The sequence below is a fragment of the Mya arenaria genome, chromosome 12, assembly GCF_026914265.1.
Source record: "Mya arenaria isolate MELC-2E11 chromosome 12, ASM2691426v1".
NCBI classification, from domain to species: domain Eukaryota; kingdom Metazoa; phylum Mollusca; class Bivalvia; order Myida; family Myidae; genus Mya; species Mya arenaria.
Genome location: NC_069133.1, coordinates 64,074,670 through 64,098,801, shown reverse-complemented (window position 1 = coordinate 64,098,801; position 24,132 = coordinate 64,074,670). Strand labels below are relative to the sequence as shown.

The following is a 24,132-nucleotide window of genomic DNA, read 5'->3' as shown; positions in this document are numbered from 1 at the left end:
TGTGCTTTGTACCGACGATAAAAATTATTACCGACAAGTCTAAGACTTAATTGAAGAATACAATCCAATGTATTGAGCATTTACGCGAGTGCTTTACCTCAAATCTCAATTAAATGGATTTCGGGAGATTCAGTAGTTTCAAATCATGTTGTCATGGGAAACGTTAAAAAAAGCGTATGTTACAAGTGATTTAAGTTGTAATGAATAGAAGTTATAAGCGGTTCCGCACATTCTACCATTTACCTTTCAGAGTTAATGAGTAAACGAAATCAAAGAAAACATTTCTCAAACATTGTACAACTTTAACTTGTATGTGGTGTCAGGACAATGACATGATTTGTAATTAACATAATTTGAGTATTCTAAATCTTAATCTTCTTTGCGTCTGCGCACAGGACGTTGTTGATGGAGATACATTTAAATAACAAAAAGTGCTATGTTTAACACAACGCGATTCTTGTGGTGCTTGTTTCAATCATTATGTTATTCCAGCAACCGTGACGAAAGTTGTGGTCGTTGAACGGAATTTTTTTAAACGTTGGTATACCTACATATATGATGTTTTTGTTTTTTCTTCATTTATATGCTGGTAAGGTTTTAATTTTCCACCCTAGGATTTATTTTCCATCCCTGGACATACTGGACTCCGCCTGCCCCAAAGTTGATATCTTCAAGATGAATTTAATCCAATACAATAAATATAAAAAGAAAAAGCAATAAAAACATAAAAAGAAAAAAAACCCATTAAAAACAAGATAAAAGGGTTACCTTTAAAGAACGTTTCTGTGTAATTATTTGAAATTCGATGAATGGTGTCTAAAAAGAAGATTTTAAGAATTTTACATATAAACATATAATGGTAACCACCCCCGCCCTTGCCAACCATGTTTGTTTTAATCAACTTTGGGTGAAGGAATTTGACAGAGGGTCACCTTAGGAACACAACTGTGGACTTATTATGAGATCGGACCAAAGGTTTCTAAAGATAATATTTTCATATCTTGACAACTAGTGTAAAGTAGCCCTGTCCGATGGTGGCCATGTTATTTGGATAAAGGAATTTGAAAGAGGGTCATCTAAGGACATTTCTGAGAGATTTTTTGAAAAGCAGGGCAGCGGATTCCGAGAAGTTTCCATATCGACTTATTGTGAGAGGTAGCCTCGCTTTGTGCTCAGGTGAGCTAAACAAGATGGTTTGTGTTTTCTACGCGTGCTATTGTAGGTTTTAATAAGGGCGTGCAGTCACGTGTATGTATGTATTCATATCTTTTTATTTAAATATAGAATGACGATAAACAATAATTGTGCATACTAAACAAACATCTTTCAAGTGCGTGTCAAAAAGTATAAGCATACAAAAGATTGGGTGAAATCGAAAATGGTGAACCCTAGAAAGATGCAGAATGTCGCTATTATGTATCTAAACACTGATTTCATACTCTCATAAACCACTTTCCTCGCTGGTGCATTCATAGTTCACTTTCCTCGTTCTTGTAAGTTCGCTAATACTCCCAAAGATTACTTTCCTCGTATTTGTAAGCTCGCTGATACTCCCATAAGTCACTTTTCGCGTACTTGTAAGCTCGCTGATACTTTCATAGACCACTGTCATCGTACTTGTAAGCTAGCTGATACTCTTATAGATCACTTTGCATCGTACTTGTAAGCTCGCTAGTACTCTCAAAGACCACTGTCCTCGTACTTGTACGCTCGCTGATAATTTCATAGACCACTGTCCTCGTACTTGTGAGCTCGCTGATACTATCAAAGACCACTTTCATTGTACTTGTAAGCTCGCTGATTCTCCAATAGATCACTTTCCCGTACTTGTAAGCTTGCTGATACTCTAATAGAACACTTCCGTTGTTCTTGTAAGTTCGCTGATACTCTCATAGACCACTTTCATCGTACTTGTAAGTTCGCTGATACTCTCATAGATCAATTTCCTCGTACTTGTAAGTTCACTGATACTCTCATAGATCACTTTCATCGACCTTGTAAGTTCGCTGATACTCTCATAAATCACTTTCATCGTACTTGTAAGCTCGCTGATACTCTCATAGATCAATTTCATCGTACTTGTAAGTTCGCTGATACTCTCATAGATCACTTTCCTAGTACTTGTAAGTTCACTGATACTCTCATAGATCACTTTCCTCGTACTTGTAAGTTCACTGATACTCTCATAGATCAATTTCATCGTACTTGTAAGTTCGCTGATACTCTCATAGATCACTTTCCTCGTACTTGTAAGTTCGCTGATACTCTCATAGATCACTTTCCTCGTACTTGTAAGCTCGCTGATACTCTCATAGATCACTTTCCTCGTACTTGTAAGTTCGCTGATACTCTCATAGATCACTTTCCTCGTACTTGTTAGTTCGCTGATACTCTCATAGATCACTTTCCTCGTACTTGTAAGCTCGCTGATACTCTCATAGATCACTTTCATCGTACTTGTAAGCTCGCTGATACTCTCATAGATCAATTTCATCGTACTTGTAAGTTCGCTGATACTCTCATAGATCAATTTCCTCGTACTTGTAAGTTCGCTGATACTCTCATAGATCACTTTCATCGTACTTGTAAGCTCGCTGATACTCTCATAGATCACTGTCATTGTACTTGTAAGCTCGCTGATACTCTCATAGATCACTTTCCTCGTACTTGTAAGTTCGCTGATACTCTCATAGACCACTTTCATCGTACTTGTAAGTTCGCTGATACTCTCATAGATCAATTTCCTTGTACTTGTAAGTTCGCTGATACTCTCATAGATCACTTTCCTCGTACTTGTAAGCTCGCTGATACTCTCATAGATCAATTTCATCGTACTTGTAAGCTCGCTGATACTCTCATAGATCAATTCCATCGTACTTGTAAGTTCGCTGATACTCTCATAGATCACTTTCATCGTACTTGTATGTTCACTGATACTCTCATAGATCACTTTCCTCGTACTTGTAAGCTCGCTGATACTCTCATAGATCACTTTCATCGTACTTGTAAGCTCGCTGATACTCTCATAGACCACTTTCATCGTACTTGTAAGTTCGCTGATACTCTCATAGATCAATTTCCTCGTACTTGTAAGTTCGCTGATACTCTCATAGATCACTTTCCTCGTACTTGTAAGCTCGCTGATACTCTCATAGATCACTTTCCTCGTACTTGTAAGCTCGCTGATACTCTCATAGATCACTTTCCTCGTACTTGTAAGTTCGCTGATACTCTCATAGGTCACTTGCATCGTACTTGTAAGTTCACTGATACTCTCATGGATCACTTTCCTCGTACTTGTAAGTTCACTGATACTCTCATAGATCACTTTCATCGTACTTGTAAGTTCGCTGATACTCTCATAGATCACTTTCCTCGTACTTGTAAGTTCGCTGATACTCTCATAGATCACTTTCCTCGTACTTGTAAGTTCGCTGATACTCTCATAGATCACTTTCCTCGTACTTGTAAGTTCGCTGATACTCTCATAGATCACTTTCCTCGTACTTGTAAATTCGCTGATACTCTCATAGATCACTTTCATCGTACTTGTAAGTTCGCTGATACTCTCATAGATCACTTTCATCGTACTTGTAAGTTCGCTGATACTCTCATAGATCACTTTCATCGTACTTAAAAGTTCACTGATACTCTCATAGATCACTTTCATTGTACTTGTAAGCTCGCTGATACTCTCATAGATCACTTTCCTCGTACTTGTAAGTTCGCTGATATTTTCATAGATCACTTTCCTCGTACTTGTAAGCTCGCTGATACTCTCATATATCACTTTCCTCATACTTGTAAGCTCGCTGATACTCTCATAGATCACTTTCCTCGTACTTGTAAGCTCGCTGAGACTCTCCTACTAGTATATCACTTTCCTCGTACTTATAAGCTCGCAGATACGCTCACATATTCGTTAGTTATGATATATCCTATACAAGGGAGATTTGAATACAATGTAATATAAATGAGCATGATTAAATATATAAGAAGAAAAGGTTTGCATGAAGTAGCATGAGAATAATACAAACACGTATACAATGGGTTAACGTCAAACACATTATTTTTGACAGTGTAACAACAGTATTATGACCATATAATATAAACATAATCATATGCACAAATGCCAATGTTTCAGTATTATTTAAACACGATCGAAGGTTTACATTGAACGCATCTTGTACTGAGCTTGCATAACAGCAATTGATTACAGTCTTCATTTTGTATGTAATTGCTCCCTAAAACAAAATCGCTGAAAATGGTCGAATCTTTTTTAGCTAGGTTGGATCTGACATGTTGACCAAATAACTTGTTTAGATCACAATACAAATTTACGCGTTCAGCTGCTGTGTACGGACAAGCAACACTGATATGCTCGGTTTTGTCATAGAACAAGCGTTGGCAAATTAAACACACGGATTGCAGTATAGAGGGCTTGGCTAGCCACAAGTTAGAAATAAAGTGCGCAAGTTTGAAGTCCAATCGATTATTTGCGAACTGCCACACAACACATGCTCAATTTGATTATGGAGATTTTTAAACAGTAAAAAATCCCTGTCACTGTTAAGTCTTTCGCGCCATAGAGTTAGTTCTGTCGGTTTTACAGTTTTATGGATACAGCTTTTCAGCTCGACTTCAAACGTGCTACATTATGCAATATGAAAACGTTAAAGCTATCTTGTAAGCGGTATTTGTTTACCAAAGCGCATATGTCAGATATAAAGCCAAGCATTGGATTACTTGTTCGACAATTAAGAAATAATATATATTTCCTTATAAAAAGTTGTCGCGTTAAACTATCGGAAGGCATCGTCATTCTCTTTTGCATAAAAGATAATTTGCGGATCTCTACTAAGCTTATTAGACGATATAGTCCCACCATTGACTCACACATGTGGGAACGGGTGTAGTTATAAAAGCCTTGAATCATTTAAACAACAAAATGTTGAGTTCTATTGATGACATCGAGATACGATGACTTGAGGTTATTTCACAATTCGCTTCCATACATAATAGTTGGAATAATGTTGTTTTTTATATATGCTTATATATAGACCCTCGCCATGTAGGCCATAACATTTCATAGCATGGAACTAGTTTTTGCCCTTTTGGCACCGTTCTTCAATACGTGTTGTTGGCCGCATCCCATATTCAGAGTTAACTAATATCCCTAAATGAGTGGACCATTGGACGTAACTATGCTATTGTCTGGCAAATGTTACTAATAATGGATTTGACAAACGTTTTGTGGGGTAGGACAAGCAACAAGATTTTGTAGTACTGATTTCAAATTTGTGAAGAACTGCGTAGTCTGCGTACGATATCAAGCATATGCTGAGGACCGGAGGGCGTCAAAGCAACCAGTGTAATGTCATCTGCGAGGGTAGGATTCCCTGCAGGAATTGTACCAACTTCGGCGCTATAGCCGGAATTTTCTAATCGATTAAGCAAGTCGTTGATATGCACTTAATAATTAAAGCCTGATAATACGCCCCCTTTGCGGACAGATCTACGTACATTTGTAGAGTCGGACATTGAACCAGACCACCTTACTTTTGTGGTAAGGTTTTGGTAACCATTAAGTAGCGTTTTCCATAGCTTTACAAGATCATACAATTTCAAAATTCAGGAGTCGTGCCAGAAAACATCAAAGGCGCCTTTCATATCTAACTTACCACTTTCGATATTATCCGTAATCACTTTCTAAAGATAAAAAGTATACAAATCATTCCTTTTTGAAATCCGTATTGTTGTTTGTTTAGAAAATGACATTTTATCAAATCTATTTACGATGACAGGCTCAAATATTTTGCATGTATGTAAAATCAGCCTGTAACTACTAGGACCTGACCGTGGCTTGCTATTTCATTTGTAAATAGGGATGATGTAACTACGTTTCCATGCCGCTGGATAGCGTACTATATTATTAAACAGAACCTTAAGGGCCATAATAAATGGTTACCCACAGTGTAAAAAGTGTTCATTAAACACCAATTCTGGACCGGGGGCTTCCCTAGGTTTAATCTTTTAATTGCGACCCTAAGTTCATGTTATGAAATTTATTTAAATGTATTATTATCTAGTAGGGATTAGCGATTTTTTCATTAATTCTGTCTTGAACTTTAGACAGAATCTCTGAAAGATGCTCATTATAGCCAACATAAAATACGGATACTCTCATTGATCACTTTCCTCGTGCTTGTAAGTTCGCTGATACTCCCATAAAGCACTTTCCTCGTAGTTGTAAGCTCGCTAATACTCTCATAGATCACATTCCTCGTACTTGTAAGCTCGCTGATACTCACATAGATTACTTTCCTCGTACTTGTAAGCTCGCTAATACTCTCATAGATCACTTTCCTCGTACTTGTAAGCTCGCTAATACTCTCATAGATCATTTTCCTCGTACTTGTAAGCTCGCTGATACTCCTATAGATCACTTTCCTAGTACTTGTAAGTTGGTTGATAATGTCACAGTTGACTTTTCTAGTGCTTGTAAGCTGGCTGATACTCCAATAGATCACTTTCCTCGTACTTGTTAGTTCGCTGATACTCTCATAGATCACTGTCCTCGTACTTGTTAGTTCGCTGATACTCTCTTAGATCACTGTCCTCGTACTTGTAAGCTCGCTGATACTCCCAAAACACACTTGCCTAGTACTATCGTACATTTTACTCTCAACGTGTCTGTATGTACACATACCTGAATGATGATGAGCACAATAAAAGTCCATATGTACACGTACCCTTACTATTACAATTCAAATTTCCACTCTATTATCGATTTTATAAACTTCAAAATAAACTCACTTGTATAAAGCGAAGAAAGAAACACACTTTTATTTCAACCAGACAATTACATCAATGGACAAGAGTGTCAAAACAAATGATCATTTTAGTTCTGTAACATTCGCTTTCAATTACCATAAAATACATGATGATTAGATTCAAATTTACAAGAGTGATAAGTTAAGGATAGAATATAATTTTGAAAAGTTATTTCGAAGTATTATCGTAAAAATCAGGAAAATACATGTACGATATAAAAGTTAACAACACAACATAGTACTTATTCCCACAACCAACTAATTTAATATTTATATGAAACACTACAGAAACAAGCTCAGTAGTCAAAAGTTTAAAAATAAACCTCGTTTAATGGCACAGGGTAAACGCCAAAGCCATATAACACATAAACAAACAATCACTAAGCCAATGATAGTGATGATAATCTACATTAATAGTTTTTAATGTATTTACAATAACACCTTAAAGGAAAGGTGAAATTAAGTAAAAAATGTTTTATTTTCGAATAACGCTTTTCGTTAGTTTGATAATGTACTTTTAATTGTTGAACAAAAACGTCTCATATTCATTGCTTCTTAAATGAAATATAAAAATTTGAATAACCAATATCTTATGCGATGAGAAAATCACAAAATACTAATTATAGTTTATACATGTATATTTACACCTCAACTTCCATTCTTTAAATGAAATGCCTTTCGGCAATTGCGTTTATCAATCCATGAACGAAACATCTTTGGATATGTTCGGATCGCAATTCATTGCATACTGACAATAAACATGAAAAGAAAATGATCATGTTATTTTTTGTATTGTGTCAGCAGGTCCCGTAAAATATAAATCAAAATTTTAGAAAGTGTTTATTTATATTTTAAATGAATTGTTGCCATAAGTGTTTGAATTTTACGTTTAAAAGTGATTTTAAAGTGGCTGATATTTTCCCGCGTTATTGTGACGTCATTGGAAAAATGCTTCCGGTTATAGTCGGGACGTTCTATTTACAGAATGGGTAGGAAAGAGTTACTGAAAGGTTTTCTTAAATGAAATGAAGTATTTTTTTAACAATTATTGAATGAAATAATGAACTATTGGTGTAAATATAAGTAATGAATTGCGGGGTTGATGTCATTATCGGGGATATGAACGCAATTTGGCTGGTCAAAGTACGCAAGGAGTCCTTCGGACTCCACACACTTAGACCAGCCCAATTACGTTCATACCCAGATAATGACATCAAGCCCGCAATTCATTCCTTAAATCAAAGTTTATTATAGAAAAAAAAACATATAGTATATAAATACCTTATGTTGACAAAACATTACCTTGAAATAACTCATGTTGTGCTGCTGTTTGTTCATATTAATTGTTTAATATATATAGTAAGTAAGTTATTTATAATAGTGATTCATGTATATATAGACAAACGCAATGTACATTTTACACTCGGCCGATTGGGAACATCACGAAAAATGAATAAAAAACATAACTAGAAGTCATATGTCAAAGTGCGATAAATCTAAAATATGTCAGTTTCTATCGTAAGTCAAGTACATAATTATGTGTAAAGAATATATATCCAAAGTGTATCAATGATCGTCTACAATGCATTGAATAAAAAATGTTGCATAAATATGCTTTCACAAAAAGACAAAAGTAAGAACAAGTACATGTGAAAGCAACGAATGAATCCAACGAATATAAATTTCGATTATATATAAACATATCAACACACACACACACACACACACACACACACACACACACACACACACACACACTCAAAGTCTACATTATTAGAAATAAAGGTTCAAAAACGAATTTTAAAACTGTGTGTGGTTGTCATTGTGTCCTATCACTGTGCCAAGTACGGTGTCTGGGATTGCTCCCTGGTCCTGTTTGATGCAACTCGGGGCAGGTGATACGGAGATACGTACTGAAAAGTATGTTTTAAAGAGTTCAAGTTAAGTAACAAGTAAATTACGGCATTGATTTGTGAAATGTACAATAGTTCAATACACTTATTAATTTCATAAACATTGTAAACAAAAAAAACGATTTGCTTATTGAAAGGAACACAAGCAAGTGTTTGATCTTTTTGATGCGATCCCAAACCGTCGGTGAGGGTAATATCAAAAAGCGCAGTCCAGCCGCCAAATGGCGTATTTAACACAAACATTGCATGGCTGTTAATGGGAAATGAATTGTTTGATATTCTCCTGTTAATTTGACCATGATCTACCTCTTGATAAGGACCTACGAGTTCGAGTCACTTGTGGGTTAAATATCAATGCTCTACTTATCTTATTTTCAAATCATGAACACATAGGTGATAACATCGCATAAATCTTTCCTAATCCTCATCGATCGGTAATTAGCAATTATGCTTTTGACTTTTAATACAACTCAATCAATCGATGCATAATTGGGACAGTGAAAGACATGCTTATGATCAATGCAATGAAACTGTTTACCGTATTTATTGCAATCACCATGATCTCCTGTTGTTGCCTGCTAAACATTTTATTGCATTTTTACAATTTCTGTTGTTATCATATGCAAAATTAAGATTATTTCCTTCCAAGAAATATAAGAGATGTATGAGTCAAAAGTGCATATATGACAGGTCTTTTTACATAGATTTTGTAACATTTTTTTTTATAATTCTGTGAAAATGTCATTGCTTCAGACTAAAGACAGACATAGTACAACCATTAACGGGAAAGTTGCCAAATTTTGCACACAATTTATACATTTCCATCCTTTCAAAACTTAGTAAAACTTACGATTAAAAGGAAAGGTTCATAAACGTATTAGAATGAATAACATAATACTTTAAATCTAGTAACGGCCTCCTTTAGTGTCATCTTAAATACAAACCAAACTCACTAAAGTTGAGGCAATCATTCAGATTTTAAAAAAAAGACAGTCTAGGATACCAAATTATGCAAACATATTTTCTAAACGGCACCATGCATTGTTACCTACTTCAGTACACAATAAACTTCGTCATATAACCGCTAATGACGTTTATGAAGTTGTTTGGGTGTTTAACTAAATCTCCCCTAAGATTAATCATGTCTTTATCATAATTGTCGATTCAAATACGAAATGATATTGGGAATGCTCTAGAATGCATGACTTTGTACGATCAAGATTATGCTACTGCGGCTTTATACGATAACGATTGAGTTACAGTGGATGTGTATTATATCGATTGAAATACTGTGTATTTGTATTACTACGATATAGTAACTGTGCATTTGAACTATCTAAATTTGAGTAACTGTGGATTTGAACTATCTAGAATTGAGTTTCTGTGGATTTGTACCATCTAGACTAGGTTACTTTGGATTTGTACTATCAAGATTGAGTTACTGTGGATTTATATCATCTAGATTTAGTTACTGCGGCTCTGAACGATATCAATTAAGCTATCTCGATTGAATAACTGTGGATTTGTAATGTATGGATTGAGTAACTGTGGATTTGAAATGTAGGGATTGAGTAACTGTGGATTTGAACTCTATAGATTGAGTAACTGTGGATTTGAACTCTATTGATTGAGTTACTGTGGATAGGTACTATCCAGCTTGAGTTACTGCGGATTTTTACTGTATATATTGAGAGTTTTTGCAGCTTTTGAACGATCTAGCTTAATTGAATGTTGCTTTGTACAATCAATTAAGCTACCTGTTATTTCATATAAAATTGCTCGAGAAAATGAGCCTTTTTCTGATCTAGATATTGTTTCTGTGGTGTTGTACTATCTGCATTGAGTTACTGAGGATGTGCACGGTCTGGTTCAGTACTTCAGTTTCTGTACGGATTGATAAGATTTGTTTGTGCTATTAAATGCACAAGTTTGTACGATTTCCTGCGATAAGATATTGCAGGAATACGGTATTCGCACGACAGAGAACGATATTTGGCAATATCGTACGGTAAACGCATAGTGACAAAACCTTTATGATGGTGCTAGTTGATGATTTAAAACAGGTCGTTTGCTATCCATGTGTTCTACGCTGTCGCAGCTGATATATCTATGTGAACTGGCCAGAGGGCGTACGACAGTAGGCAATAACATGTCATTTTGATAACTGCATTACTAAACCAATTCTTCGCATACACCCTTCGCCTCAAATGGTAGCATAGCAGTTTGACATTATAGATTTGAAAGATTATATGAAAAGAAACATGAAATAAAATAGAAAATGCTACATACTCGGTGCTCTTGTCCGAAATTAAGGGCCTTTGTTCTCCATGAGTTGAAACTTGGATCAGTCGCTGCTACATGGATAGAAAAAAGAAGTCATGCCAGTTTGAGTCGAGTGTATTTTTCAACTGTGTTATTACCAAACAAAACATGGCGATTGAAAAAGGTAATTTACTGAAATTTTATTACTCATTTGTTCAATGTTGGGTTATATAATTATAATCATAATATAAGTGACGATTGTAATATTTAAACATTCTCAGTAATACTCTAAATGTATAAATGTATAAGTAGCCCGAGTAAAATGAAACATTCGAATGATCAATATAGGAGTTACGGGTAAAACGTTTAAGGATAAAAATTGAATAATAATTTACAAAGCGACGGTGTATAATGTTAAAATTACAAATAATCATTATATAGATTACGGATGTATTCAGTCTAAAAATCGAACTAATATCATATAAATAACGGGCTAAATAAAGATTCCATTCGAATATGTGCGAATAAAGTGCCATTTTATCAGTTACAGGTCTAAACATTCAAATTAAGTGATGAGGGCAGAAAGTTAAACAACTGAATGCCATCCTACCTGTCTCGTCTTTCCAAGGAGGCCAAACATTCATCTGTTCATCTGCTGAAGCTTCTGATTGTCCCCGCCTGCAAAAATGAAAAAGAAATAATTTGGATTTTGAAAAGAGAGGATCGTTAGAAATGCATCTGTTTATGTCAGTTTATTTGTTTTAAATCACCCATATGTCATGCAATATTATAGTCATTCTTTGAGCTCGTTTTGCACATGATTTTCAGTAGCATTGATCATTGCCGATAAGACAGATGTCCACGATTCCATTGAAGTTCCTCCCTTCCGATAACACAGACGCCCTCCTTACCGTTCGTGCAGATTTACATACTTGCTAAAACCACTTGTGTATCTCATTGCTTACATCATCGATGCCCATTACTGTTTTTAATACTTAAAATCTCCTGGCTGGCTGAAACGCCTGAGTTCCTCCACGCCCATGCCAAAGCGGTCCGTTTATTTCATATCCCTGTTGCTCCTTGCCGATACCGCTGATGTCACAGCAGCAGCACTCGCGGCCATCATGTGTATATCATTGATGTACCTCCTTCAAATACCATTGATGCCCTTATTCGTATATACCACTTATTTACATTCTTGCCGATACCATCGATGTCCTTTTTTGTCTATATCGCTCATTTCTCTAATTGCCGAGAACACTGATGTTCTTTCACCCCTTAATCTCCGATTAATGCTATACCGTGTCGATACAACAGCAAAATGAAAAGCCTTGCCCGAGCCATTGAATCCCGTACTTACCGATACTAAAAGTATGAATTCTTCGCTCTACCTCTTTGCCAAGATAAATAATGTTCTCCACGCCGATACTGCAAATGCCCGTCCTTGCCAATACCGCCGATGGTTCTTTGTCTTAATTTTAAAGATGTCCCTCATTGCTAATATCTCTGTCGTTCATTTTTTAGGTAACGCTAAACTGCCGCATTTCCGATACCATTGATTTCACTTATTGCCAATACGGGTGATGCCCCTCCTGAACGAAACCGCCGATGTACCTTGCCAAGTCTGATGATGATCCTCCTGGTCTATAACGCTGATGATACCATTTGCCCATACCGCTGATGTCCCTTATTTCGATGTTTTTGCCGAAATCATAGACGTTCCTCCGTGACCACACTGCTGAGCATTGTTCCCCCTTGTGAAAACCACTGATGTTTGTCCTTACCGTTTCGACGAAATAAAGCATTTGTTACTTTGAAAATTTGTTACTTTGAAAATATGTTTACATTTTATCTGATGTCAATCTATCGCTTCACGCTCTTACCTATGAATATTGCTAAGGCGTGCCTTTCGGTTTCTGTTGTAAACGACGACAGAGGTGATGATGATCAGAACGGCAACACAGAAGACACTGAGACCTACTGTTACTCCTACCACAACTAAATAGTTGTCTGAAAATAGGACACTCTTCAAATTATGATATAAACCACTGGTCAATATAAAACCGATCACAAACAACGAATGGTATTATATTGTTTGGCGAAATATTTAACGCATTAATTTACCTTATTATTATACATAATAAATACAATACATTTATAACATTAAACAGATACTTATTAATAGTTCAGTTGTATGACATTGAGTTATTTTCATGTTGTTGAATACCTTTTATATTCCACCCTCATGAAGCAATGATTCCAACAATAAACCGTTTACCGACGGAATTACCACGTTTAAAAGTAATTGCTTTGATATGCGTATATCTATAGCAACAGTGTTTCTATTGACGTGATGGTTACAAACAACTTCAGCATATACATACCCGAGATAGGCAACAATTTACACATGAGTTCTCTCCCTTCTATCACACATTCATATCCGGATTCGCAGCCACCAAGTGCTTTTTCATACAGTCCACACAAATTGTCATTGATGTATGATTCTGGAAACGATATTCGGATTAAACCCCGATTATTAGCAAAATAAACATTGCTATAAACAAAAGGGCGCCTTTTGCAGAGCCATTCAGATACATGTACTAGCAATCGTTTTCCTTGTGGCAGTATAGGATTAGAGAAATGCATAAAATGTGGTATGTGCATATGTCACAAAATTACTATTTTCCATTTAAAATTATTGTGAAATGGATTATTCCTGCTGCGATGCCCGCCGATGTCCGTCGCAATCAGTAGTACAATCAGTAATCAGAATGGAACCTTCGGTGGCTTATGTAAATATTCCACAGTTCTGCTCCGTAAATATAATTAAAAGATGAACTTACAATGATGTTAATATTCTTACTATATTCATGCAAATTGCATATTGTCTTGGAAAATTAAGTGTTTCCTTTGTATCGCCTCTCGTCCATTAAATCAAACCAATTATACAAAAAAGACAGAGCCGTCAACACTAAAAACCATAGATAAAAATTATTTATATTGTGTTGATTACGTTCTGTTGTCTGTCTACTTAATTTGGTCTTTGTAATTATTAAAACAAATGAAAATATAATTGTTAGGCTGTCTCTGTATGGTATACCTTTTCCTTACTATATTATCTTCAAAAATGATTTTGCATTAGTCGGATTCACTGTAGCAACATACACACTTAACATGATTAGCATCAACCTAGTTACTGGTCTTATTAGAAATATTTTGTTATTACGACTGTGTTTGTCCCATGGGAAAGTACAAACAAACGAAAATGGACAATTAATAGCTTTCTCCAGTTGTATACTAATATTAAAATACATCAGAGCAATACATACATAAAGAGACAACTTAGGAAACATACTTTACGTACAACGTTAGAAAGCAGGCAATTATTAGTCTTGGATGTGTAATATACATACCTGGTGCGGTCGCGGACACGTTCAACCCATCGTACTCTATCTCTGTGCCGGAAGCAATGTCTACTAGGGCCTGTGAGACACCCAACGCCACTTGAGGACTCTTCGCGTATGTGATCGAGTAGTTAACATTAATACTTCCGAAAAAACTTCTAAAAAATAAAAAGGCTGAAATTGTTTTTATATTTAAAACATGAAATAAAAGCTCAAGAACACAAATCCGGTAAAAATGTATGAATCAACTTATTGAGAGGTAAACGAATCAAACCAGGATAATGAAAAACGTACAACCAAGCAAGACACCTACAGATAAAATCATGTAAAAGATATCTTTACCTCATGTCATTGATTACAATAGTAATTTCTATTGATATGAATTTCGAGAAATGCTCCCTCATCTGAAAAAGAGATTATATATTTAAAATATTTGTACAATCAAAACAAGTGTATTTGTGTATGTGAAACGACGAGGGTTTTATTTAAACGTTTTTCGAAGAATAAACTTCAAAACTACTAGTATTTTTTATTATCTTTGCTTAATATGAAATTCAACGTGCTATCATATACTCGTAGACAAATTACATGTTCAAGTTATTAACAACGTCGTGTAACGTACCGAATATTTGACTTTTGCTGCTATCTCACCAAAGACAGTCTGTACGCCGAGATCTGTTCCTGGGTCCAATTCAACCGCCAGAATTATAGTGAGATCAATCCGAACCTCATTGGCTGTGAAATACATAAAACATAACGATTGGTCACCGCAGTTACAGCAGTCTCGTGCAGAACCACCAAAAAATGTTATTTAAAGTTGAAGATTAATTCAATATTAATATAAGTCAGTTTCGTTACTGACAAATTCAGAGTTTCAAACAGATTGAAAATATCTATTTAATATATAATCTCAATAATATCATTTAAACATATACAGTTCGTGAGCTATTATTTATTTCACTCTGGACATATAAACATTAACTCAAGATAAAACACGTGTATGAATGTCACATCTCTTTGCCAATTGTTATCTTAATTATTTATATTGAAAGAAATGTATTTTTTTTCTGTTGAAAATTTAGGTACAATATATTCAAAAGAACAAACATCACATCCAAACCAAATGATGTTTCTGCTTATTTTGCGCTAATAACGTTATCTTTATATATTATTAATATGATATTAGTGTTAGTATCCTCGTACTTCTAAAACATAAATTCAAGTCTGTCACACGCGATATTTCGTTGATAGTTGAACGTAAATATATGGCATTTATTAGCAGAAACTGTAATATGATATGTTTTGTTCATTGCCATACAAGAAACTGTTGTTTGAAGTTCGTACACGTTTCTAGTTTCTGAAAGTCATTTTGTTTTATTTTGAAAGAATGTTGTATAACCCTTTGACATATTATGAATGCCAAGTTGAGATATGTGGTGTTATTCAAAAGAATAATTCAAGTGATGTTAAGTCTCATCCCTTGAAACTTGGTACTATCTTTTTGCGTTTTCCTGAAAACGTGTTTGGATGAAAATGATCTACCATGTACCATCATGACAGATAGATGTATCCAAGCAATACAATGAAAACTGAACGGACAAGCCCAGAAGTCGAACTTTAAAAATGACACAAAGCAAGGGCCCCAGCGACAATGATCTTGAAACACACACGTACAAACAAAGCCTCGTTGCCGCTCAATATGTTATTCTTGGGTCAGGATATATCTATCTTACACTATGACTCATTGAAGATACTTATATTTCTTGATTATTACTTTAAACTATGTTTTTTTTTTATCTTGAGCCTTTATCTCGCTCAATTTTCTTCTGTTTAGCAGAATTCAACCATATCTAGATTTATGTTAGGTGTTATGAAAACAGATGTCCCGATAAATTTAGTCGCCAGCAACCGGATAGTGAAAGTTTACTTACCTGCAGTCGGTACTGTTGCTCTTTCGCCAACTGAAAAATGATAAAAGAATAATATGCCATTACACCTTTTCACGGCATGAAATGAAAATCACGAATAAAATGAATTCGCAAATTTATAATCATGAATAGTTTAGAAAGGATTTTATTGTTTATTAAGTTGATTTACCAATTTCACATTCTCCAGTTACTTTATTCATCCTGTATCCTCTGAGACAATCACATCGGAAACCTCCAGGAAGATTGAAACAGCCAGCGTTGGCTTTCGTGCATATACCAGAAGTAGTGCATTCATTAACATCAGTTTCGCATCTGTCCCCTGTCCAGTTTGAGTTACAAATGCACGTTCCCGTCTCTCTGTCACACGACTGTTCGTCACTTTGAGTGTTTCCAAATGTGCAGTTGCAATTCTGGTTACACTCAGTTCCATAAGTGTTGTTACTACACTCTATAATTTGGTTAAAGCACAATTAAACACTGTTGTCTATTTTATGGAACATACATATTATGTGTTTGCATACATAAACTGCTTAATGGTATTTTTCTTAAAAAAACAACAACAATAAAAACCAAAACAAAAAACACACAATCAAACACGACTGCTAAGTTGAACAATGCATTCCGTGTGTACATAGGTTTTATTCAAATTATAAAATACCTTGACAAGAATTATCATTGTTCAACCGCTTGCCTAGTGGACAAATGCATAAAAAGGAACCATCCGAATTCTGGCATGTGGCACCTTGATCACATCGGTTTTCATCGCATTCATTCACATCTGAAAATATTATTCATACAAACTCTCTATAGTCCTGTACAATAGTTTCCGGGAATGGGTTGTCCCATATATGGCAAAACTCTCGATTCAACATAAACCAATAACGCTTTTTAGACAATCATACCTCTATAATCATACACAATATCAACATAGGAATGGCTTGTCGCATATATGGTTGTGTTTATTCACACGCCTTATGTACTTATTATGTCAGTCGTTTGTATGTCCTAATTCTATAAATAAAACTATCGATTCAACCTTAAGCAAAACGCTTTTTAGACACACTTTTTGAAATCTATGATATCAGAAACATGACAAACCTTCACAGGCACCATTCTTATCTGTATATCCTGCATCACACGAGCAAGTAAACGACCCAACATAATTTATGCACGAGGAGTTGGATTTCTCTGCACACAAATTTTCTATGAAGCTACATTCGTCAACATCGTCATTGCACTGGCCCCCCTGCCAGTTCTGCAAATGAAGGATAAACACCATCAAATTGCTTCTCTTGACTACTGGATATATGGAACAGTCAGTATACAGCTGCCTTCATCTGGACAAAACTTTGGAACCAGTCAGCTTACCACTGCCTTCACAATCGGAATAAATATTTGGACTAGTCAGCCTACAGCTGCCTTCACAATCGGAATAAATATTTGGACTAGTCAGCCTACAACTGCCTTCACAATCGGAATAAATATTTTGATTGATTTGAAAATTGGATAAGCTTTTTCAAGTTTTGTTGGATTGATTTCATTCTTTTTCACAGACAATATAGGGAAAATGCACTTCAATATATCAAACAGGTTTTTGAGTCAGATATTTGGAAGGGTAGGTGGATGGTGGGGGATATTTGAGTATTTTTTACTCTGTAACTTTTAGCTAGTGTGATTTTTTAAGTTTTGTGCTTAGGTCACTTACATGCAAATTTTCAAAGTTAGCACTTTCAAACTTAGGAATACATGTGCACTATTAAATGTACATTGTGAAATAAATGAACCGACAAAGGATAAAATCAGACGAGCGTTCAGCAGGCGGTGCTCTTGTTTTATATTCAACTGAATTAAACACAATAAGACAATTATTTTTCTACACAATAACATTGACAGTAACTTTAAATGTATAATATAGTTCAATAATGTTATGTTCTGAAATATAACGTAAAGCTTAAACTGCTTCTCTATGCATCGCAGAATACCAAATCGAATAACAAAAAGATTTCAAAGCGGAATTTTTGTTTCTGAAGTATTTTAATAGCGATTTTTTCAGAACATTACGTATATCTTACACTTTTGCACGAACAGTTTCCAAGCACATGATCACAAGAGTCAGCACCGGTAGGGGAACATGAGCACTGGCTTTCACAGGAGTCGCCATACCGAAATTGTTCACACACTGTCGATTGTAGTTGGTAATGCAGATAAAACATTAATTATATCAACTAAATCTAATACGTTTCTGTATAACCACAAATACGAGTTTTATTGAAGAAGAAAAATTAGGCCTTAAAAATAATCATGAATCACGAAAAATCCAGTTTTGTATACAGTAGTAATACGGCTACATAAATAGAGAAACTGCTAAAACAAAATTGATGAAATATTGTGTTTGATTAACTTAGTTAACTTGGAACTAGCACTCGTTTTCAACACTTACCGTCACATAAACCGTCTTGGTTCACTATGTACCCCGTGTTACATAGACAGGAGTAATTCCCGGGAGTGTCGGCACAATGCGAGTGTTCAGGACAAGCAATAGAAGACTGACCCTCACACTCATTCACGTTTTCTGTACAAGTATCTCCTGTCCATCCGGCTGCGCATGCGCAAGTGCCATTTAGGGCATCACATGATAGTGCATTTGCCTGATCACAGTTACACGACAATTCGCATTGTTGACCGAAGGTGTATGGTTCACATTCTAAGACAATAAAATGACACCAACATAGTATCGACATCTACTTAAAACACTAAGATATTGGTCTCTATTATGTTTAAGATACTTTTATAAATCAAGATATCAAGAAATGCGTTCAAGTTTTACATATAAATTATTCAAACAACGCACACTACTTTAATATAAACAATAAATATTGGTTTATCAGACCAGCAGGTATGTAATACAACATTTCAAATTCGTATGTTTCAAAAATCTACCTTCGCATTCAGTGGCTTGTATCAATTTAAAACCAATGTCACAGCTGCAGGAGAAGCTGCCGGCGGTGTTGTTGCAATGCTGAGCACATGGAGAGGAATTGCTGCATTCATCTTCATCTAGAACAAATCGTAAATGTCAGATTATGTTTCAGGTGCTTTCCATAATATTCTTTTTTAGATGTAAAATTAGTTCTTCATTGTTATTGAAAAGTTACTGAATAATAGCTATTCACCTTTGCATTGTTCATTGTTATCTTTAAAATATCCTTTATTGCATCGACAGTCTAGCTCAGTTCTATTTCTATAGCAAACCGAATGGTTGGGGCATGCTGAAACTTCTTTCTCTGTGCAACTGGTCACAGCTGTAATTATATAATAACTAGAATAAAACGGTGATCAGGTACTTGCCGATTGCCGCGGTTACCGATAATCGATTAAAAAATATCGGAATCCATATGGTTGTATCCCATTTTATATAATTTATTCATTGATTTAGTATTACTTAGTGTGTGTACGTTTTAATTGTTTGATTTAGGTTAAAAAGAACCATGATCGAATGAGTATATTTGATAAACATTGGAAATCATACAAAATCAAACAGATAAAACATCACAATAAATTGTATGAAATTTGATATGGATAAACAGTATAATCAACCCTTTTACATTCCCTAAATATTGAAGAGCGATAATGATTGATACCATAGATGCATAAGACAATGCACTCTACATATACAGAAAATCATTGGAATCAGCTACGTTATGTTATATAATAAAGTCAATAGCATTGATTTATTGTTAAGTTTTATGCAATCTGTATAAACAAATCAAACTACTGGAGAAACTTTGTCCTATTTCATACTAGGAATATATACTTCAAATAGTCCGAAACGCTTTAAAATAAAATATGTTTGAACATTAACGTTGCATTTGAACTTCAACTGTGATTCTTAAGAGATTATTGATGCGTTTGTTCTTTTAAGGACCCATGTTGCAGAATATAACTTGTTTGAATAAATGCAAAATACATACGTAAGCATGTTTTGTTGTCTGATACATCTAGGAAGAACCCTTGTTCACATTCACACACATACCCACCGTCGGTATTGTGACAGGATTGGTCGCAATCATTCAAGATATCGGCATGACACTCGTCATCGTCTGTTTAAAAGCCACTTACAATCATAATACAAATTATATCACTGAACTATTTGAACCTAAATTAACAAGAATTTGAACAGTATGGAAACGATATGATGTACCTTATACAGTTGTATTTATACTGATCATGACATCACGTGACCGACACAGGCCTGTATTTGATAGCTAATGTATATATAATCTTGTTAATTAAGATAGATTACCGTTGCATGTGTTATTTTCTCTGCTGTAACTATAGCCCTCATCACAACCACAACTGTATCCGCCAGCAGTATTTGTGCATGTCTGTGTGCATTTGTTCCATTCCCCTTCTTTACACTCATCAATGTCTGCAAAATAGTAGATCATATAAAGTAATTTTGATAGACATAATTCAACTTGGGAACAAATACTGTTTGATCAATGACAAATGATTACAAACATGTATAGGTATTCAGTCAATTGAATACTGTTAATAAATCCGACCCATAATTATGAAAGATTTAGACGAAGGGAGGGACTGCCGATGTTAGATGCTCTCAAAATGGTACAAGTAGATCCTAAAACAATTCGTACCAGGATTTCACATTTCAAATATGTCATGAACAAAATTAATATGTAGCTTGAAATAAAATGATTATATATTATAAATTAATAATTTAGATTATCAATAAAGCTACAAACAAAAACAAAGCCGCACAAACCGTTGCAATGTTCTGTCGTCTTGTTCCTCTCGTACCCATCTTGACATACACAGTTCGCACTACCAATCGTGTTTTTGCAAACGGTGTTTGGATCTTCACAGACCAAATCACCTGTTTTACATTCATCTTTATCTATGTCGCATTGGATCCCCGTCCATCCGGAATCACAGTGGCACCCTGAACAAGAGCAAATATCGTCCAACAAGAGAAACAATGAAGCAGCAACTACTTTTTCTGATAGGAAAACTTTATTTTCCATTTGCATTTTTTCTTTTATTTCTTATAACACTATTTTGGAACAGGTTTAAAACAAGTGTGCATCGAATCGATAAAAACGCGATAAGAATTGAAAAACACGCGATTATAAGTATCTACCATGGCCGAGCGTGTAAGATTTATGCCGAATCGAGCGTTGAATGTTGGGATGAACCTATCTTACACGAGCGGCAATGGTAGAAGCTTTTTCTCCCACCTCAGTTAAACAAAATTAATTTAAAATGTTTTCATTTGCTGTGCGAAGTGAAAATGAATGCGTATGGATATGTGATAAATCGTAGTTGTCATGGATATGCGCGCAGTGATTCAGATTAGGGAAATAGTCAAATCGGTCTTTGAATAATTCTGTGAATGTGGAGCATTATTACTTGAAGGTGCGTGAAAACATTTTTTTTGGTGGCATTTGACGCGAGATATAATTAATTTGCATTCTAAATATTGCCACAAGACAAGGTTTCTATGATTCTGCAGACGACATTCTTCCACCAAGGAGGTAACAACAATGTGATGACCATTAAAACGTGTTCCATACGGGTACTTGTTATATTTTTGCCTTTTGGGCAAGATAAGAATTTCTATCAAGGTAAAATTATTGGATCAACTTATTATGAGGTTTGAGAAATTATCATCACTTCTTCCTTTTTTCATTACTTTCAACAATATATTGTTATGACTGTATTAAACGTGTTATTCGAGACAAACTATGAGAAGGTGTATATTCTATTTACCTGATGTTTTGTTGCAATATCCATGTTCACATTTGCATAGTTTGGAACAGTTCAGTCCGTAAAAGTTTTCATCGCAATCTAAATCATCGTAGACATTTAAATATGTTTGTGTTTTTCAATTATTCCAAAATAAATTATCTCATTAAGCTCATTAAGAGAACATACCGTGTCAGTTAATTACGATTAAAGGAAATCTAAATAAACTAGGTGATCTACCTATACAAGAACGTCCATCATCTTGCAGGTGCATTCCAACTGGACAAAGGCAAGTGTAATTCCCGTCAGTTTCTACACACACTGCTCGCTCATCACAGTCGTTCAACTCCTCAGTTAAACACTCCTTGACGTCTTTAATACCGAGATCAGACATGAATATGTATCATTTTGGCATCTTAGTAATATATAGCAAACGAAATAAACTAAATCAAAGGCGACAATAATTTATATTTATCAGTATATTATTATATATATGAAGACATAAGTACATCAAACGTAAAAGGTACACTCGGTTGACTGAAGTTCTCTTAGAAGTAATGATGTATGCAAAACTGTGATCTGATTGAGAGATGTCTAATAGTGTTTGATGTTTATCAACAAAGTGAACAACTTGTTATTTTTATTCAGATATAGAATATGCAAAAAATATACCTTCACATATGTCATCGTTTGCATTGTAACCAGCGTCGCAAGAACATAAGTAAGACCCGTCCACGTTTTCGCAATGACTGTTATCTTTCACAGAGCAAACTTTAGGCTTTTCCGAACATTCGTCCACATCTTCGGAGCATATCTCTCCTTTCCAACCCTAAGATATAAAATTTAAAAACCTACGTAACTAATGTATTTATTTTATACTTTGTCATAAAAAAATAGAATATGTGGGCAAGGAAAAGTTGGGCTTTAATTTAATATAATCAATACAATTCACATATATATTGAGGAAGGTTATAGAAAATAGCAGACTATATTATTTTGAAATTATGCGTTAATAGTGGGTAGCCTTAGCGATGTCAATTATGTTTAAAGGCGGTACTTTTATACTTTAGAAGAGGTTTCAAATAATTAACATATTGTTTAACTGTTCTGTGTCTTTTATGGGTTTTGCTTGTAAAGTTTTGTATTTCGCCTATGTTATCTTAAAACTTCCATTATTAACGTAGGAACAAGTATTAGATTGAGCGCCCACAAGCTGGTTTTAGCCCACAGTATGTTCTTAAAATATTGACATGTATAGATATGCATGTTATATGAGTTATCCCGTGACGTTTTGTGTCTCCATTTGAGTGTTCAGTTTTCCATGATCAATGTTCTTCGAAAGGTAATCTTAGTGAATAATAAGGCTACCTTGCGTGATCATTCTGTGTGTTTATTTGTTTTATAGCTACTGACCTGTAAACAGGAACAGCTTCCATTGACGTTGTCACATGTTGAGGAATGTTCTTGCTGGCATGCGCAAGTTTCGTTGCAACTCCACCCAAAGGTAAAGTCGAGACATTCTGTCACATAAAGTAAAGCAGTTTAAAGTAAAATGAAGGACATTGGAAAGTAAAGTCTGATACATATCAACTACAGCGTGTGTTCATATCGAGGAAATGAATGGATGCCATTAGAGCGTTTGTATTGTGATTCGAAAGCAGCTATTTGACATTTTATTTCATGTACATGATGAAACTACAGTGATAACTCTTTAAACATTGCACTTAAGTTTACCTTACCGCTACAGTCATTGCTGTTTGGTTGTGTTTTGTAGCCCTTGTTGCAGTTACAAAGATATCTGCCAAACGTATTACTACACTCAGAGAATTTCGTGCAAGTATTCAAGCTTTGATCCCCGCATTCATCAACATCTTCGTCACATATTTTACCCGTCCAACCTTCATCGCACGCACATGTTCCGGTCACGTGATTGCAAGATTTGGTCCTTAACGCATTGCACGCACAAGTGTTGACACAGTGTTGTCCGTAATAGCCCTGCTGACATTCTTAAAGAAACCGTTCAACTTAG

The 24,132-nt window shown here is 35.1% G+C and overlaps 2 protein-coding genes across 5 annotated transcripts in view; both read right to left on the bottom strand.

Moving 5' to 3' along the window:
- Window positions 1–1,846: 1,846 nt before the first annotated feature.
- On the bottom strand, window positions 1,847–3,799 carry LOC128210879 (uncharacterized). Its single transcript, XM_052915233.1, has one exon. The coding sequence runs from the start codon at window positions 3,797–3,799 to the stop codon at window positions 1,847–1,849; it is 1,953 nt and encodes a 650-aa protein (XP_052771193.1).
- A 3,032-nt stretch (window positions 3,800–6,831) lies between these two features.
- The window catches only part of LOC128211461 (uncharacterized), a 73,294-nt gene continuing 55,993 nt past the window's right edge, over window positions 6,832–24,132 (bottom strand). For 3 of the 4 annotated variants that reach the window (XM_052916278.1, XM_052916281.1, XM_052916280.1), the window contains 24 exons: window positions 23,843–24,109; window positions 23,517–23,623; window positions 22,776–22,932; window positions 22,344–22,475; window positions 22,128–22,205; window positions 21,124–21,300; window positions 20,644–20,769; window positions 20,312–20,440; window positions 19,514–19,642; window positions 19,281–19,397; window positions 18,781–19,044; window positions 18,413–18,519; window positions 17,439–17,595; window positions 16,999–17,118; window positions 16,510–16,788; window positions 16,344–16,373; window positions 15,035–15,147; window positions 14,755–14,816; window positions 14,422–14,570; window positions 13,393–13,512; window positions 12,892–13,018; window positions 11,619–11,686; window positions 11,036–11,100; window positions 6,832–8,746 (listed from right to left, as the gene is read on the bottom strand). In XM_052916278.1, the coding sequence (XP_052772238.1) occupies window positions 8,666–8,746; window positions 11,036–11,100; window positions 11,619–11,686; window positions 12,892–13,018; window positions 13,393–13,512; window positions 14,422–14,570; window positions 14,755–14,816; window positions 15,035–15,147; window positions 16,344–16,373; window positions 16,510–16,788; window positions 16,999–17,118; window positions 17,439–17,595; window positions 18,413–18,519; window positions 18,781–19,044; window positions 19,281–19,397; window positions 19,514–19,642; window positions 20,312–20,440; window positions 20,644–20,769; window positions 21,124–21,300; window positions 22,128–22,205; window positions 22,344–22,475; window positions 22,776–22,932; window positions 23,517–23,623; window positions 23,843–24,109 (3,161 nt within the window). In that variant the 3' untranslated portion in view covers window positions 6,832–8,665. The remainder of the gene's footprint in view (window positions 8,747–11,035; window positions 11,101–11,618; window positions 11,687–12,891; window positions 13,019–13,392; window positions 13,513–14,421; window positions 14,571–14,754; window positions 14,817–15,034; window positions 15,148–16,343; window positions 16,374–16,509; window positions 16,789–16,998; window positions 17,119–17,438; window positions 17,596–18,412; window positions 18,520–18,780; window positions 19,045–19,280; window positions 19,398–19,513; window positions 19,643–20,311; window positions 20,441–20,643; window positions 20,770–21,123; window positions 21,301–22,127; window positions 22,206–22,343; window positions 22,476–22,775; window positions 22,933–23,516; window positions 23,624–23,842; window positions 24,110–24,132) is intronic. The other variant, XM_052916279.1, reaches the window with a different exon arrangement.